This window comes from Melopsittacus undulatus, chromosome 4 (assembly GCF_012275295.1).
Source record: "Melopsittacus undulatus isolate bMelUnd1 chromosome 4, bMelUnd1.mat.Z, whole genome shotgun sequence".
Taxonomy (NCBI): Eukaryota; Metazoa; Chordata; class Aves; order Psittaciformes; family Psittaculidae; genus Melopsittacus; species Melopsittacus undulatus.
The window spans coordinates 95421731-95440057 of record NC_047530.1 but is presented as its reverse complement, the minus strand read 5'-3'; the positions used below and the strand labels follow the sequence as shown (position 1 = coordinate 95440057).

The 18327-nt window shown below is 37.2% G+C and overlaps 1 protein-coding gene across 3 annotated transcripts in view; it reads right to left on the bottom strand.

Annotated features, from left to right (window-relative positions):
• Nucleotides 1-18327, bottom strand: part of CPEB3 (cytoplasmic polyadenylation element binding protein 3) — a 93711-nt gene that overhangs the window by 22822 nt on the left and 52562 nt on the right. For all 3 annotated transcript variants that reach the window (XM_031044694.2, XM_031044693.2, XM_031044695.2), the window contains exons 5-6: nucleotides 10310-10477; nucleotides 8374-8463 (exon numbers count right to left, since the gene is read on the bottom strand). In XM_031044694.2, the coding sequence (XP_030900554.2) occupies nucleotides 8374-8463; nucleotides 10310-10477 (258 nt within the window). The remainder of the gene's footprint in view (nucleotides 1-8373; nucleotides 8464-10309; nucleotides 10478-18327) is intronic.

Below are 18327 nucleotides of genomic sequence, written 5' to 3'. Positions count from 1 at the left end.
CCTATAGGTAAGTGATGAAAAGGTTTTTCTGTACTTCCATATGTTCAAATTTCAGGTAATGCTTTCACTGCTGCCTTAAACCTCTTTTTTTAGTGTCTTAGGCATTAGTGAGTTTTGAAAGAAAGCTAGATATTGTGAACTGACAGTCATTCAAATGAAAATTAGCAGCATTTTAATTTGTGTACTATGAAGTCACAAAGGGACATATTTTCAGTGTGCTGAATTCTTTCAGTCATTATCCAATACAAAAAATTCTGTATAAACAGTAGCTATATGGAATTATTTAATATACTTCATTTCAGCTTAAATACCCATTCACTGTTTAAATGTGTCATTAATAAGAGACTTCAATATCAGAATTTGTATTTTCCTCCCCATACAAACATTTCAGAGTAGCTACAAATCCAAAAGGAATCCATGCCAGACCGTATTTTTACCTTCTAAGTAGGTCATGGAAGATGTATATTATAATGCTTATATCGAACTGACTCACTGATTAGCTTGCACAAGTACATTCAATTAGTACATTCCTTAAAGCATCTGCATCTCCTGAAGTAAAGAGCTAAAACAGTTAACAGCTTGAACCTGACCCTGTTCCTGATTTGGATAGCTGGTGATATGCAAGATTCATCTTTGGTAAGATAAATTCATAGGGCTTCCCATTTCTCTTTGAGATCATCTTTAAGACCATTATGATTTAAAACCTGTGATCACAACCAAGTCCAGCTTTATTAAAATTAATTGCCCAATAAATAAAAATTCAATTTGATGTAAGTCAGTGTCAGTTACCTACATACTACAGAATACCCAAGACATATTCCTGGAATGCATCCTTTTATGAATTCAAAAAGATGATGTCCAAATGAGGCATTGGTAAATTTTTCTGAAATGGTTTTGGGTTTTCTTTGGCCAGAATCAGTTCATCAGATGACTGCATCATTGAAGCAAACACTTGTATAGTTTCCATTTAAACCAGAGGTATATTTAGACTAAGTAAGTCAGAATTTCAGGAATTTTTGCAGCAGGTAAAAGCTGCAAAACAATGAAGAAAAAACCATGGACACTGTACACAGGTAAGTCACAGTGACACATCCTGGTCAATTATTTCAGCATCTGCCCAAGCAAATTTACTGCAACAGGCAGTCCAGGAAGTGGATGCTTGGAACTGCTATTTAGACAGAACCTACTGAATTAGGCATTTGATAGAAAGCTTGTGATGCTGAGTAGTGATTAGTAGATGCATGAACCAGACTAATCAACTGTTTTTAGATTCTGGAAGCAGCAATCCCATTGAGAAAAGCCTTAAATATCAACTGTGACTTAACTCAATGTACTCTTAATAACATAGATAGTTTGTGTAAAATATAAGAAATTCCACTGCAATCTTAATGCTTCCAGGCAGTGACAGAGAGAAACCAGCCTGTTTCGTTGGCATATGACCAACAGAAAAGCATATAGATGATTTATGGAAACACTGTTCTGGAAAAAGAATATTATGCAACTGCAGCATGTGGCCTTTAGTTTTGCCTGGAGTCAGGAGGCTTATGAAAAAAAACCCCCACCCATCAGCAGGTACAGATGCAATGCATACAAACTTCAAAACTGGCCTTTCTGGAAGCAATCCATGTTGCTCAAGTATCTCTCCTCATTTAATACATACTACCTAGCACATCAGACCAGGCAAAACTGAGAGACATTAGATACAATTTACTAGAAAAGGGATACATAATACTGCAGGCCAGGACAGGGGCTCCCAAAGTGCATCTCATTTAACTGTGCCACCAGACAACCAATTGGGTCTTTTAGAAACATGTTTTATGTGGGAAATTCAGGGCCTTTTGCTGAGACTGCTGACTGAGTTATGAGACACCCCATCTTCTTCCAGTGATCAGAGTCCAGCAGAAGAATCTAGAATGTAATAATGCAATATAGCTAAACAACCTTCTGTATTGACTTCTGTCTGCCTGTCAAAAACTTCTGAACAGCCTCTGAACAGTTACAACTACAAAACTCTTCTTGCAATTTATTACTAATGCTGTAAAATGAAGATATGTGGTTAATTGCAGTCAACCCCCCGACTACATAGAACACTTTCCAATGCAGTCAGCTAAGAATGAGGCTCCGTGACAGATCCCAGACACATTCAGGCTGAATTTGAACACATCACACAGGATTGTCTTCACCTGTTTTTTTCTGGAAACTCTGGGGAATAGCACATTAATGAGGAAGACTGTAAAAACGAGTTGTTTCTCTAGCAAATCGGAAGTGCAACCATGAGAAACTAGACGTCATCTTCAGATACCAAATACTAAACTCTTAATTTCATGTGGCTAAATTAATCATATGAGTAAACTTTATCATATTAGCACTGGTAAAGCTACTCTAGGACTATCACAAGCTGTGAACTCTCAACTTTTGAAGCAACAGAACTTTTTCTACTTAAATAATCTACTTGAGCAATACTGGGTGATGGAGAGCTACTGAAATTATTTCCTGTATGACATATTGGCCCCGAATGTGTATTACTTACTCAAAACCCCAGAAAAGTTAGTATTTTATTTGTTGTACACATACAACATAATACAGTACACAGACATCATATTATCCATTGTGATTTGACTGTTCATCATAAAAATGTTATTCATCTAAACAAAAGAACTACCAAAAATGGTGGGACACTGGTCGATGAGTGTCCTGTAGTCTAAAAGACAACTTGAAGATAACTAAAAAGAAAAAAAAAACCCAAACGTAAGAAAGGGATAAATTTCTTGATAGGTCAGAGATCTAAATCTGGACAACAGCTGCCTTTTGTGTTGTAGCCAGAAAATAATTTGCTTTGGGCCTGTTACATAAAATCTCACAAGAGACTATTCCACTTAGGAGAATGTTTAGGAAAAGAAATTGCAGATGGAATAGTTTCAGGGACAAAGATTCTCTTACATGAAGCAACATAAGAAAATTCTATGCAAAACCAACCGACCTTAGGTTGCACAGCTACAGAAGAGCAGATCAGTGTGTACTGCATTTTGCTACCACACCTTTTGTGAACTGCAGATTTGAGATTGTACTGCACTACTGTGGGAACACACAGGGACTACAGATTAGAAACACAGCCCCAGAAGTCAATGGGTGAAAGACTGATATTGCACACATGTGTGTTGGAAAATACATAAACAAAGCTTAAAAATTATCTTGCATCACTATTTGCCAGTTTATTTCTGGAAAAGGAATATCAGTTCCCATTCTCTCAAATGTTTTGTATGGTTTTTACCATACAAAAAAATTGGCTAAGCATTTTGTGCTGGACTTTGGTGGTAAATTAAACCAAAGCAATCAGTTTCAGTGCAATAGATTGCTGTCTTTGGACAAACCACACCCCTTTCTGTTAACATGGCTGATAAAATTGGAATTATGACTCCATGTTCCTGTTGCCACTGCAGTGGCAATGGAATCAACAACGCAAATGGTCCTCATCCATGAAATCAACATCAGTCAGAAGACCACGAGCAATGGTACTGTTCCCTTAGAGATCATCAAGAAGGCTCATGCAGTTTGTCCCACCAGTTGTTTTAAATTAAAGTATGAGAATCATTTCATAATGTTACTATGTGAAACTCTGCATACACTATTCTCGTGATTCTGTTCACCTTTACTGTCGCCTGGGGCAACAGGGACACGAGTGCTTATTTTTATCAAATAGCAGGGTAACTAACCAGAGAGCACAGGAAACACAAAAGGATCAGACTGCTGCACCACACATATAAATCAACAGCAAGGCCAAAGCATTCCTCCTGCTCCAAATCCATCCTATCTCCAAGCTCTGCCACACTCCATTTTCTCACTCTAAATCTCATGTTTATCCAAACATCAGTCCTCTTAAATTCAAAGGAACAGTGAAAGACTTCTGCCTAATTTTTGTGATTTTAAAATACATTGTACAGCTTTTACTGATTGCTAGAAAAATTAAAATTTTTACAAAGCAAATTCAGTAAAGACTTCTTTAAAAGTAATTTTAAAGCTGGCAATCTGTTGAAAAAAATAATGGTTTTGAAACAGCAAATAATTAAAAACCCCATCAACTTCTGTTTCAGTAAAATATGATTTTTCTGGATTTTGACAGAGAGAAATAGACTGTGCCACGGTAATGTGTAACTCCATTTGATAACATTCTTTACTGCATATTTCATTATTTCTCAACATCTCATAGGTACTCAAAAAATACTTAGCCACAAACCACATTTAATTCCCAAAACCATATGGTGAAAGCCAGGTAAACACATCACAAACTGGGTATCTGCTTACCCAAGACCAACACATGGCACTTATAATTTTGCCAGTTCCGTTACTAACATATTCAAATGGATGACAAAGGTAGTAATCCAAAGACTTTTCAGGCAATGGGAATGAACTGGCTTTTTCAGAATCAGAGCATTAAAATCACCTCATGGGTGATACCAACAGAAAAACATAGTACTAAGCTTTACAATGCATTGCAGGGTGTGGGGGATACAGGAGTTGGGGGGTGGTAAATAAATAAATGTTAAGGCAATAATACAGATACTCAGAAATAGAAATGAGAACTCATACACATTGTCAGCTGTTATCAGCTGCTCTTGCCTAAGTGCATAATATACACTTTCAGTGACCAAACAGCTGGGTGTCACCAGTCCCTCTTCTCCCAGCAACCTAAATACTGAACTCTGGCAACCAATGCATCCTGTAATGACTGACTGATCTATCAGGTGATTTTGTTTTTGTTATTATAATAACCAAAACTCAACCACTGACCAAGCCAGAGCACTTTCCCAAACATGTTCACAGTTTCAGGCAAGATTCAATAAGGGTAACAGAAACCTAGTGTCTGGGAAAACAGGAAAATATAATACAGACAGTACAGACATGCTTGAGGAATATGGTGTGGACACCTCCACGTTGGTCTGCGAACCCCCAGGTCCAAAATCAATGCTGGCATTGCACTGAAATAAGCCTTGGTTTAACTCACCATGCCAGAGATTACAGTTCCGTGTATTTCACACACAACTGTATGTCCTTCAGGTCAAGCACTAGATTTGAGGTAATGTGCCTAAGCACAACCTCAGGTGACACCATCCTGCTCAGGATATTACATGGTAAATCCAGGAAAACCTTTGTTCGATCTCAGCACTGCAGGAATGTTTCTGGACTCCAGCTAGTCCTGAAAACAGGTTACATGCGCTGCACCTAAACTAATCAACCACACCAACTAATAAATTAGCTAAAGCAGCTTGCCAGAAGTCACTACACATCTGTGGCTAACTTACTGAACTAACCAGATGGGGTGGCAGTGGTGGGGAAGGTCTCTAGACTGTAAGCAACATTTTAAACTTTCAGATTTCATTCCTGATCAGATTAGCCATGGCTAATAGCTCCTGCAGCTTTTTCTTCCTAGCCCTAAGAATATCAACAAAGTGCTCCTAATACAGGGTGACTATAAGGGAGATCAGATACTGCACCAACACAGCAAACATTCCACAAATACGATAAAATAAATATACCAGTAAGTGGAAAATGCAAGTCTGCATTAATACACTCAGGACTGTGAGGGATGTCATCACCTGGATGTAACTATGAAAAGAGAAAGACATGATGTAAAATGGCTCCAGTGTAAAACTTAGCTGACTATGCCAACTCTTGGCAGCAGCTAAAACAAACAAGCAAGCAAACAAGAAAATACTGAACTTTGCTGTAAGTCCAGACACTGCCCACTGGCCTGACCCTACAAACATGAAGGAGTAATGAAACAGGCTGTCCATCAAAAGGGCACAGAAGTCTGTCTGGAGGTGATGGCATATTTTCAGAAAGAGCAGGGTTCGCTTTTATTGCCAGTGGGCACATTCAAGTAGGTGGGAGAAGCCTTGAAGGCCAGGCTTTATTAATGTGTGAACAATGATTATCCTCCACATAATCTCCCCTGCATTCCAACAGTCCATTTTTTCTCTTGTTTTCCTTTGAGATTGCTGGCACACAAAAAAAACTTTGTCTTTTTCTTTTTTTTTGGGGGGGTGTCATATTTTCCACTTGAATCATATTCAAAATGTCAGAGAATTTACAGATTAGCAATGCAACACAGAAACAAAGGTATCTAGAAAAAGGTAGGGAGAAAACATTTGAATTCATGAGTATTTGACAGCTGAATAAGTCATGTCACTGAATTTTGCACCAAGCATAATTTCAGGTCTCTCTTTTCATTTCACTGTACTTTTAAAAGAAATGCCTGATAATGCATCAAACCAGCTTAAAATAAAAAAAGGTTGTTTCGTTTGGTTGGGTTTGTTGTTTTTTTTTTTAAGACAATTTTAGTTCTAAAGTAACTTCTAATGAAAACCAGCAGCAGAGACATTTTATTGTGGTGTTTCTGTCAATGACTCCATAACAGCTTTGGAAAATAAGTGCCCCTTATAAATATAAAATAGACCAAAGTGTAGTGAAAAAAATAACACACATTCAAACTTTACCCTTTGACTGCTGGTCAAAGATATTCTGTCTTCTACAGAGATGCTGCCTCTATGGGATCAGAGTAAATCAAGTACATTTGACCTACCAAGCTTAACACGACTGTAAGTGAATCTCAAAGACAGGAATGCAGGACTTATGATGCTGCAGCCCTGATTGATAACTAAGAAGTAAGTTATAAATAAATCTGGAACAGTTGGGATTGACTGCTGTTTAGCACTTTCAGACAGACGTTCAGGACAACTGGCAGGGGCTTTGAAGGCTGTTTCCTATATTAGAATCATGACAAAAATAGATGTGAGGCTGCATTCCCTTGTCTTCTGCTAAAATAGATCTTGCTCAAACACATTTTTATATGTTTGGCAAGGTGTAACTAGTCTCCTGTCAGATACAGAACTAGATCATAACTGGAAGTCCCATGCTGACCTACCATGAATAGGTACTTACTGAATTAATAAGAAAAGAAGTGGAGATTACTAGGAGATGTCAGGGACAAGAAGAAGCTGGGTTTACTGTTTTGGCTAGGTTTTTTTAACTTTTAAGTGCAGGTACAATCCAAACTCATGAGCCAGGAAGACCCTAAAGACCTCTAAAAATAAAATTAAAAGGGAAAATCATATATTTTACCAATTTTCCTTAGGATTATATGTGGGTTTTTTGAAGTTTGGGGTGTTTTGTTACTGGTTTGGGGTTTTTTTTGCTTCTTCTGTTTTTAAATTCAAGGAGAGATTACACATAATTACTCTCAGCAAGGGCTGAGTTGTGAGAACAGAACAGGAAAGAGGCAGCGTGGATGTGGTTTTCTTCTGGTTTTAAGTGCCTCAAATACTGTTTGCAGTGCAAGAGTTTGTCAGAGCTATCTTGCCTCCAGCCCTCCAGTTTCCAGATAAATTAAGCTGGCTTTTATTTGTGTGTTTTTTACTGTCAAAATACATCTATCAAAATACTGTAGTATTAGCTAGTTCACTAACTGAACGGCCCACTGTTCTGCCAAAATAAACAGTGTCCTTAATGAGCAATCTGGAGCTTTCAGGGTCAGAGAGAACAGAAAATTTTAACATATAGATCGCAAATTCTGATTAACTTCATGTCACAGTTTCAGATCAAAAGTGAACTCCCAAACTATATGCAAGAGGCACATGTGACTGAGAATAGGATGTCTATAGTGTAATTCAAAATCACAGGAGAGACTAGGATACAGTAAGAACAATCTGATCTTGCATATATCGTGATCTCCCAAACAGGTTTCCCATAAACTGTTCTTTCTCAACCAGAACAAGTCTGCATAGTGTTTTGCTGACACAAGTGAAATTGCCTCACCTGTACACACACTCTAAACCACTCTGAAACAAATCGGCTCCAACCTACAAACTCTGTGACTGTGGTGCATAATGCCATCTCTCTCAGCAGAGCTCCTTGCTGCAGTTCAGCTCTCTGTGAGCCCTGTTGCAGACCTTGTGATTCTGAGCAGCATCACAGCTTCTCAGGCCGGAGCACATACAAGGTGGACTCATACTTCTCTACAAAATACAGCATACCCAATTCACCAGTGATTCCCAGCTACTATGCCTATAGTTTCTACAGTCTGCAAACTGCAACAGAATCTGCACTAGGAAATTTGTGCAACTTGCCTTCTAAAGTAAGCCTAATATAAGTTAAGGTGTGATTCAAAGACCACAGGCTTGTTGAAAAGTACACACGCAGGACCACATTTCAGTCACTGAATTGTGTTTTTTCCATCACTACAACTGCTGAAAACATGCTTATTGAAAGAGAAAAAATTCGTCATGAAGAGTCAAGTCTTTTCTCTGTAACGGATTGCCACATTGCAGACATTGTTTCACCAGAACAGCCTGCATAAATGTATTTTAAACTAATTACCTTTAGGTGGAAAATATGACTTGCTTTCAGCTTTGTGAGGCCAGTCCACCACAAGAGGTCCAAACCTACGAAAGCTGGCAGTGATCTCATCTACAAAAAACAAATGAGGCACCTTAGAGAATCTGAAGACTGACAGTGGCAAGTAAAAAGTCTTACTTTCAAAAATCCCCCAAACCAAACAGACTGTTTTCTACACCTATGAAGAAAAGTAAGAACTGCAGTAGTACACATAGAGGACTGCCTAAATATTCTTCCATCTTCATGCTACACACAGCTGCTTAAAAAAAGTAATCTTACATTCTACTAATGCAAGTTTGCAGCAGGATTAAATGCAAACATGATCTATCAGAAGTGAATATGCTTCAGCTGCGATCTATTTCTAATTATAGCCACAAAGCAGGGTCAGATGCAGCCACATGAGACTGACAGAGGAGCTACACGTCAGCATGTCCACTCCTTGCAGCATGCCCTAGAAAGCAGGCTGTGTCAGGTCATGTGACTGTGTGAACTTCACCTTCCAGATCCCCTTTGGAAATCTGCCTTGAATTACCAAGTTATTTCTTTGCTTCTTAAACATCAATTTAGTAACACTGAAGGACACACAAACTATCCTGTAGGACAATTCTGTTCTACATGCAAATGCTTTAGAAAAAAAAGACGTGTTTGATGTTCTTTCTTAAAAATCTTTTTTTCCATCAAGGCATTTCTTCATGTACTTTAAAGAAAGAATTACTTTAAAACTGTCTCTAATGTGATGCTAGAGATCAGAGCAACAATCTGTCAGAAGAGTTTGAAGACTAAGGCAGTGGTTTTCCAATTGTTTGCTTGCTGTTTGAGATGAGTTCAATTTATCTCACCCCATGAGCTGTTCACCAGATTTTCCAAGTGACTACAGCCACAAATCACATATTGCGTAATGCACGAGCTGAAGGAAAAAAGGCATTACTGGAGTAGACCTCTCATGGAAGAGGATAACTGCTCCCAGGAGCCCATGTTACTTCCTCACAGGGTAGGCTGGGCATGTATTTTATTCTGAGTGACCCAGCAACATTCACATCAATTGTACCTGTTGGCTTACTGCTTCTTACAGCTGGGGATCCAGATTACCCAGCAGTCCCTGAATCAACAGTCCTGTAACTCAGGATGTGACACAGGAACTGTATTCAAGCTGTTTGTAAACCACAGATTGGCAACTCAGACAATTTATTTATGAAAATTGCATGTCACTTAGGCTTCAGTTTCATAGATCAGATTCAGAGATCCCTCTCTTCATTATAAGGCCTCCTCAAATTCCCTATATATGCCAATTGAAGCCAGATAATGGTGTATTCCAGCTGTACTATGAAAAATACAACAAAATCTGTCATTTTGGTCTGGGAGTCAGTGTGGGTGAGGGCACACAAATAGAGCAGAAATTGACTGGGATGGAGAAAAAACCTGACCATACCTACTAAGCTTGTTATTGTTTTGTAACCATATTAAGTGCACTACATTTGTAAACTGAACACTGCATATATGCTGGATATAAGAGCTGATTAAAAACTTGGTTTATTTTGGTAAGGACTGTATTAGCAAAGTCCTTAAAGTCAAGCACATCTTTTTTTAAAAAATGGGAAATACGACAAGAGCGACAGTAACCAAAGTTCCATTTTCAGCTTTCCCACTTTACATACATGGGAACGATTGCTGACATTGCAGATTAAATGACCTACTATGAAGGCATTTCTGTCTCCATCTCCTCTGATCTACAGCAGAGAAGAATGTCAGTTAAATTTTGAGGTGTTGCAAGTGGTAGTGTTTACTTTAAATAATGCCATGAGCACTACAAGCAACATACCTGTGAAAATACATTTGATTTTAGGAAAATCAGACCTTTTTAAAGTAACTGTATGAAAGCCAATTCCCACACCTCATCGATGTAACTTGTTCACAGTACCTTCATCAATGTCAGGAGGAAGACCTCCAACAAACACCTTTCTAGAATAGCGTTCCACTCTTTCACCATTCTGACAGCGTGTTGGAGAGCTGAGACCCGATGATAAAGACTGATCACCATGACTGTCATCTAGGAAGCCATCTTCAAAAGGAAAGAGTGAAGACCGACCTGTAACAGATTTTGTAGTATCTATAGTTAACGCTGTTTCCTGGAAAATTAAATATCTCAGTAAAAACTGTTATTATTTTACTTTTAATGTTTTGCTTTAACAGAATTTACATAAAAGGGCCCAGGTAAGTGGTCCAGTTATCCAAATGATGTTCATTAGTTTTGCTTCTATTTTTCCAAGACTATATTATTCTTACAAGACAATAAACCTAATATAGCTTTAAAACAAACACAAATGACTAGCAGTGAAAACCAGCCAGTTATCTGATGTAATTGTGTGTTGTAACTATGGAAACAACTTTTGTAATATTTAAATTTCAAAATAGTTCTTAGGGATTTAAATCTTCCCTAACAAATCCTGAAGGAATGATCTTTAAGTGCATGACAATTTCCTTCTGAGTGCTTTACAGGGTCCTAACCACAAGGGCTGCACCACTTCCCCCTTGAGTGAATAGAGGACCAGTCTGAGCAGGGGGGGAAACAGCAAAATAAACATAGAAGAGCCTTGTGTTGTGGATATTAAACAGGTAGGTGAAGCAAGACGCTCATCTAACAAGAAAAAAAAATATCTTTAAAATCTTATTAAATAAATTGCACTTGAAGATGAAAGTTGTTATCTAGGACAGTCTGTCAAGTGTTAAAACACCCCTTCAGTAATGAATAAAAAGCAATATAAATGGCTGCTACTCAGTTTGTTAATGAAAATTAATTTAACTTGTGATCATCTGATGCAATTAACTTGTTGTTTATTACCAAAGTACACATACATTACCTTAAGAACAGATTTATTAACCAGAAGATTAAGAAATATTCCAAGTTTCCATATAAGCAACACTAGAACATGCCAACTTCAAAATGTAATAATTCCTTATAGCATAGTTGAAAATTAAATCCTGCAATGTAGAGATGTCTAAATGGGAACCCCATCTCAGCTCTAAGAATGCCAACTGTCCCCTCATGTCATGGAGGATTGCTCTCAGGGACGGAATTATAATTATTTGCTACAAACAGTTTATAGGGGGCACATAATTTAATTCAAAGGATCACATGAAACTGACTTCCAGCAAGACTTAAGGAAGAACTAACACCATACTCCTATCAACAGCAAGGGGCAAGAAGAAAAATCAAAACATGCAAAGGGACAGTATTCAGAAAATGTATACACTGAAAAATCAGCAATAGTCTCCAGCAGTAAAGGACAGATTACAAAAAGCAGCAGCAATCCACTATATGCAAAAGAAGCTAACAAACAAAAACAAGCAAAGATGTGATTGACACAGAACAACAGTCTGATTTTTTATGAGCACCAAGCCCTGGGAAAGTCTTGATCAGAAAGAGTATATAAAATGCACAACACTGAAAGAGGTCTCAGATACAAAAATACGCTGAAACAACAAAACCTACTGTGCTTTTAAGCACTGACATTAAAAAAAGGTGAATGCCACAATCAGAGAAGGATCTATACTTTGAAGTCTAGTATAATTAGTTGTAAAAAATGGTGGAGTTAGAACATAAACCAGGAAAGACTATTTGATGAATATCCCATTAATGGGCAAACAAGTCATGCACATATATAAACATGAGCATTTCAGCTTAAAAGAGAACACAAGAATGGAAGAAATAATAATTAGGGAAAGGCTAAAACTGTGTAAAAATATTGAATCAGAAAACACATTGAAAAGTAAGAAAAGAAAATATCCATAAAAGACTGACATTATTAAGAAGCTAAATAATCTTTTAATTCCCACACACCCCCCCCAGCCTACCTTCTTATAAAACATAAAACAAACCTGGGCCATTAGTGGAAGTTGACATATGAAATTAATAGATGCTAGAATAATGTGTTCAACTAAAACACAAGTGCACAGAGGAGGCTGAACAAGTGCTGAGTTCTGAAGTAAATAATAAAAATGCACAGCAGCTTAAAAACCAAAATTTCTCCTCTTATGCCAAATGACTGACAGCCTGCAAGCACTGTACTCAAGTAAATGCGAAAGATGATCTAAAAATTTATAATTACATGTATGAAGTATAAATTTAAAATAATGGAAAACATACAGACAAGGGAATAGGGAATAACTCTCCACTGTCTCTTCCAGTAGGGGGAAAATAAAGTGCATTGAATAAAACCAGCATGTGGCAAGACTGAAAGCAAGTCATGTTGTGGAACCCCCTGCCACAGGTTTCTTAGGATGCTGGGAAGTTTATGTAAGTTCAAAAAGGGAATGAGCAAGAACATTAGAAAACCCCATTCTGAAGCAATTAATATTGACACATCAGCTCAAGAAACCCTCAGAGGCAAATCTCTGGGAGAATATTATGGGAAAACCACTAAATGCCTTATGTTTTAGTCCTGTGTCCTTGTCAGTGCAGCAGAATAGATTTTGTGTTGATTTCCCATAGCTGTGCTGATATCTATACCTGAAAAACTGGTTGTAAAAGTTGAAAACCAGGTACCTAAAGCAACATGACTCAACAGCTCTAACCACGATACCTACAAGGAAATGCTCACCTCTACTCAAAGAAAACTGGGGATCAAGCAAATAACTGATAGGTTATGGCAAGCCCCAAGAGATTTCTGACAAAACCTTCCCACTGAAGATGCTTAGTCACAGTGACATAATTAAATGCTAAGTACAATATTCACATATAATAAACATGACTCCCTGCACAGATTTGCCTCTGAGTACTCTGTGTATTACAACAATGCAAATGGAAAAAACAATAGTAGAGAGAGATATATGAGAATATTTGATATACAATGCACCATGTTTTTAATAGACTGTTGTAGAATTTCACATGTTTCTTAATGTTAAGAAAGCTCAAAACAGCATTCGAAAATTCAAGGTAATGAAAAAGCATGAGTATCACAGACTTCCATATTGTATGAATAAGGCAAGTCACAAAACCCCTAACATTAATGACAAGACACACACACACACACACAGATCTACTTATTACTACAGAAAAGCCCGACTTTCATAGAAGAAACTTATTATGGAGTGAAGCATGCTTTTTGGTAGAGAAAAAAAAAATACCTGAAAGCCCAGCACATTCAGAACTTGTTTGCCCTGTTCTGTCATCACTGTAATTTCTATAAAACAACCTACACTGTATTCATCACAGTTACTGTCACACCACTGTATTCCACCTCTACCAGTAAACATGTGCTGCAAGCAGGTAATAATGTCCAACTGATTCCCACCTCCTTCCCTACTTTGGTGCCATTTGATTAACCTGGAAAAGCTTGCCTCAACCTTAAAATGAAATTAAACTGTTTACATGCACAGGGAGTATACTCCACATACTTGCCAATTTGTTTCAGTAGCATAAGACCACTGAAAAAGTGTGAGTATTAGGATGCTTTCAACATCTAATCTGTTATCATCAACATCTGTTAACAACAGCCTGTTCTACGGAGGCAGGGAAAAATAGGAAGGTAAGTTTGTGGGGAAAACCTGACTATTTTCTTTTTGTTTAGCTGTCAAACACAAAAACCAGCTTTGACCAAACCACCTCAAATTCTATATTATTATCTGTGCTAGTGTAGCTTTTACAGCCTGCTACCATCCATACAGATGTGTGAACTACAAGTTACTTGCATGCTATTGGTCTGCTTGTACAGCTAGGTTTGTCTCTAGGTTTCTTGACAAACTTGGTGCAAACTGTACTTTAAAAGGCAGCAATGTCACATGCGCAGCTGTCACAACACACATGAAAAAAGACGATAAAATGAAGTTTAATGCCAAAGCATCCCAGACAGATGGCAATGCCTAACTCTAATTGTTAGAAGCTGCAATCTTCACTGTTATTTTCTCAATTAAAAATCTGCTTGTGTAACCAATGGCACATAAATGTAAGCTACATTACTGGTAGTATTGGAATTATATTGGTAGTCAGCAAGCTTGCTATTGTCTGTGTTCATTAATCTCTCAGAATAAACTTCTTTGCAGCACTGAATGTGTGTAAATGTTTTCAGTCTGCTTTTATTTTTTTAAGGCTTGTCTATGATAAAATAAAGTTAAAATGTGCTCAAATGTTTTATCTTTTATTATCATCATCATCAATATTCACTCTTGAGGACAGTTACTAGTATTGGTATTCACAATGTTGTATCTAAGGCTGATTCTACCTCCAGTATAATACTCAAGTGTGATATTTAGTGAAAGGTGTTCCATCTAAGAAGATAAGTATTTTTGAAATGTTCAATGCATTAGTTAAACATTGCACTTACACCAAAAATACAAAGCTGAGAATAATCAGTCTTTTTTGACCATTACGCATTTCAAGTCATACTTGTGTGTCATGAAAGAGTTTTTACATTCAGTCATTCTCCAGTTCACTAGTAATACTAACACACTTGAAGTTTTCAGCTAAAGATCACCATCGCTTTAAGCTGCTATTAAAAGGGAGATGTTTTACAAATGAAAAACATGAGATTGATCTATACAAAGCAACTGATCAGATAATGTTAAAATTGGTAACATCTTATAATAAGAAAACTAAATATTTATTTCTCCCGCTATTCAGCAAACAAAACATTTAGTAAATACTTTTACCTCTTCTCCGCCCATAGCTCCTGGCTGCATGTAAACACAGAAGAAAATTGTCGGTACAGCTGTCATTAGATTTAGCTCCAAAAGCAAAGAAAATGTAGCTTCTACCTCTTCTCTTTTCCCCTCCCACCATAAAGAAGGAAAAGACATTCAAGAAGTGCAAGATGAAATTCAAACAACCCAAGACAAGAGAAAAAGTCTGAAGATGACACAGCCAGGGGGAAAAAAAAAAAGGGAACATACCTGCTTGGGCAAGTTTTCTAAATAGCAAAGGTATTTAAAAAAATCAGGCATATCAGGCTTACAGTACTATAAAATAATAATTTAGGATTATGGTTTTAAGAGGCAATAAACATAATAAACAGCAATCCTAATTAGAAAAATTAATTTTGCATTTTATTAATTAGTTGTGGAGAGCATATCTTTTGATTATGTTTCAATTTAATTAATTAACAATCTGTAAATATCAAAATCATACCAAAGCAATATGAACTCAATAGTCAGTGTTCAGACGAGTAAAAACAGATTGACAAAACATCTTTGTCACTACCAGAGTTAATACAGCATTTCAATGAAACATGCATCAATGGCAAAATCCACAGTGTTGTCATAAGTGCAGAAGCTATTTTGTGGTTTCATGGGAAATGAAAAAAAAGCAGCATTTTTTATGTGAAATTTCAGAATACTAAAAAAATAATCTGGAAAACTGTGTCTTCTACACAAGGACCTTGATCTGTTACAAAAGGTATCTGTGGCCTTCCAAAGTAATCAAACGTGGAAGGCTAGGGATCAGGTAGAGTTTTTCAACAGAAAGTTGTCTTAGGCAAGAAGTAACAACAGAGCTCTGGTTTCTTTCTTCCTCTTTTCATTGCAATACTATTTGTGGTGCTCCTCCTTCCCAACCCCATATCTTACTTACAAAACTAATACCATGCCTTTTGGTCTTACACGGGTTTTAGGTGTGATTCCTTCAGCTGTCCCTACAATCCCCCTTAGTCCACTTCATCTCACTCCTGGTCCCTCCTTCTATATCCTAAGTGTTCTTTATCATGAAACATTCAATTTTTCTACGTCCATCTTCAAAACCATGTCTTGTGGTGTCCCACCATACCCCTTAGCTTTCCCTATCCACTTTTCTTTGGCGAGCAATTACATGATAGATCAATTGCAGATAGCTGAGAACTACTCATCTGCTGACTGGAACCCTGGCTGTCACTGCTGACAGGACCCAGAGGCTACCCAGAGCAAGGCTGAACCTCCTTCAGCACAAGCATTAGCAACCTCTTGTCTACCCAAGCAGCTTCTTCTTCAAGCCCTGAAGAAATACTGTCTCAGACATCATACACCTGCATCTTTTTATCCCGCCACTGAAAGAGCAAATACATGAGTATTTCGTTAGGGGGATTAAAAACTTTCAATGAGTATTATGTTAAACATGATGCAGTAGAAGCTGTTTGTGTGAACAACTATTCCGCCACAGTGAAGCAGTTTGTAAGTCCTGAAACAGACTCTGCCTCTTACACAGCAAGCGGTAGGGAGAATTAGTACTAGAGTTGGCATTGTTATCAAGAATAAAACAATCCTCCTCGTTTATAGTCACTGCTAAAGCCATATTACTTATTATGATGGCAAAGAATCACTGTCAGGCATCACACAGCAAGTCCTTGTCTTGATGGCTCCCCATACACCAAAACACAAGCATGCATCAAGGTATAGCTATCAACATGTTTTGAGAGTAATTTATTTGAAGGATGTCTCTCAAACAGAATGCTACCAATCTAAAAATCAAATAGAGATGCATTACTTCAGCATGAAGATGACTTCTGTGTTTCTATTTAAGAAAAGGAAACTATATGCTGAATGTAAACATCCAGGTCTAAACAAGATAACAGTACATGACAACAGAAATCTACCACGGCCTTCTGTAAATTTTAGAATAAACTGTTGCCACTGATGTATTAGAACATCTCTATGCTACACTGTACTGCATAACATTACTTTTGTCTTATTTATGCACTCACACCCATAATCTTTATGTCCATAAAAAAGTTTTACTGAAGGTATATTTACAAGTGCCTGTAAATTCTAGAGGGAAAATACTGCAAGTCACCGAAGCAGCAAAACAGCCTAGTCACAGCTTTTCCTGATTTAAAAAGACATCACATTTAAACACCAAAAGAAGGTGAAGTTTCACTACTGTTGATTATAATTTTTTGCACATATATACTTATATATAGACACACATATATTTTGAACTCTATTTTATCTGGTGTTTACATTGAAATATTACTTTTTCCAAAAGCTGACAGTTATTCAGCACAGCAACTGAAGAATGTCACACACTTTATGATGTTGCTTACACAGGACACAAAATAACAGTATGTCATTTGAGGCAAGTTAATAAAAAAGTATCCATAGTGCTAATAAGCCAAAGTTCAAAGCACAAGAGATTTAAGAGAAGGAATGGTTCCTCAGGTAAATTTCGTAACTCCTCCATTTTATTTTAGAAAAAGAAACAATTTAGACATTATTCTTGAATTAAGACATTTGTGAGCCAATAGGAAAACTACTGCACATTACAAACAATGAAATTACCAGTGTTACTATACCCAAAGTTACTTTCTCTTGCTCAATTCCAACAAAGACAAAAGAAAAGAGACTGTAAGCTCCCAAAATTATACTACCTCAAATGACACTACTCCCATATTCTGGAATTGGTGCTGAATATGAATGTAATTTTCACAGAAAACCATCTCCTGAAATGTTTAGAAACCTAACATAAAAGTGATTCCTTCCTATACCTCACAGGGCATGATGATATTAACAAAAACATAGATGCTGTAAGAAGCGATATGCAAATATTCCCATGTAAGCTGTGAAATTGCTGCAAGCAGGCACTGATCAGTTGTGCAACTTCCAGGAGGATCACCATCCTGTTACTGTTTCTCCATCCCTTTACAGCTTTCTTTAACTGACAGGTAGAAAGTCACATAACCAATGTCCCAAATTGCATGGACTCAAATACAAAGGAAAAACACATTCATTCTTTTCTACCCACTGATAACTCTCCAGAAACTATTACCTCATTTCATCCCAGAGACTGAGTTGATTTTTATGAACAAGCAAAAAAGCCTCCCCAAACCCCAAAACTTGCAATGCAGTTAAGTAAATTTAGTGCTAATGTTACTGGAATTCCCAAAAACCTGCAGCTAAGATTACCCATTTTTGCAGTAAATCAAAATGCACTCAACTGCAACGCTCACATTTTAACTGTGTCTCAAAGAAAGTTATATG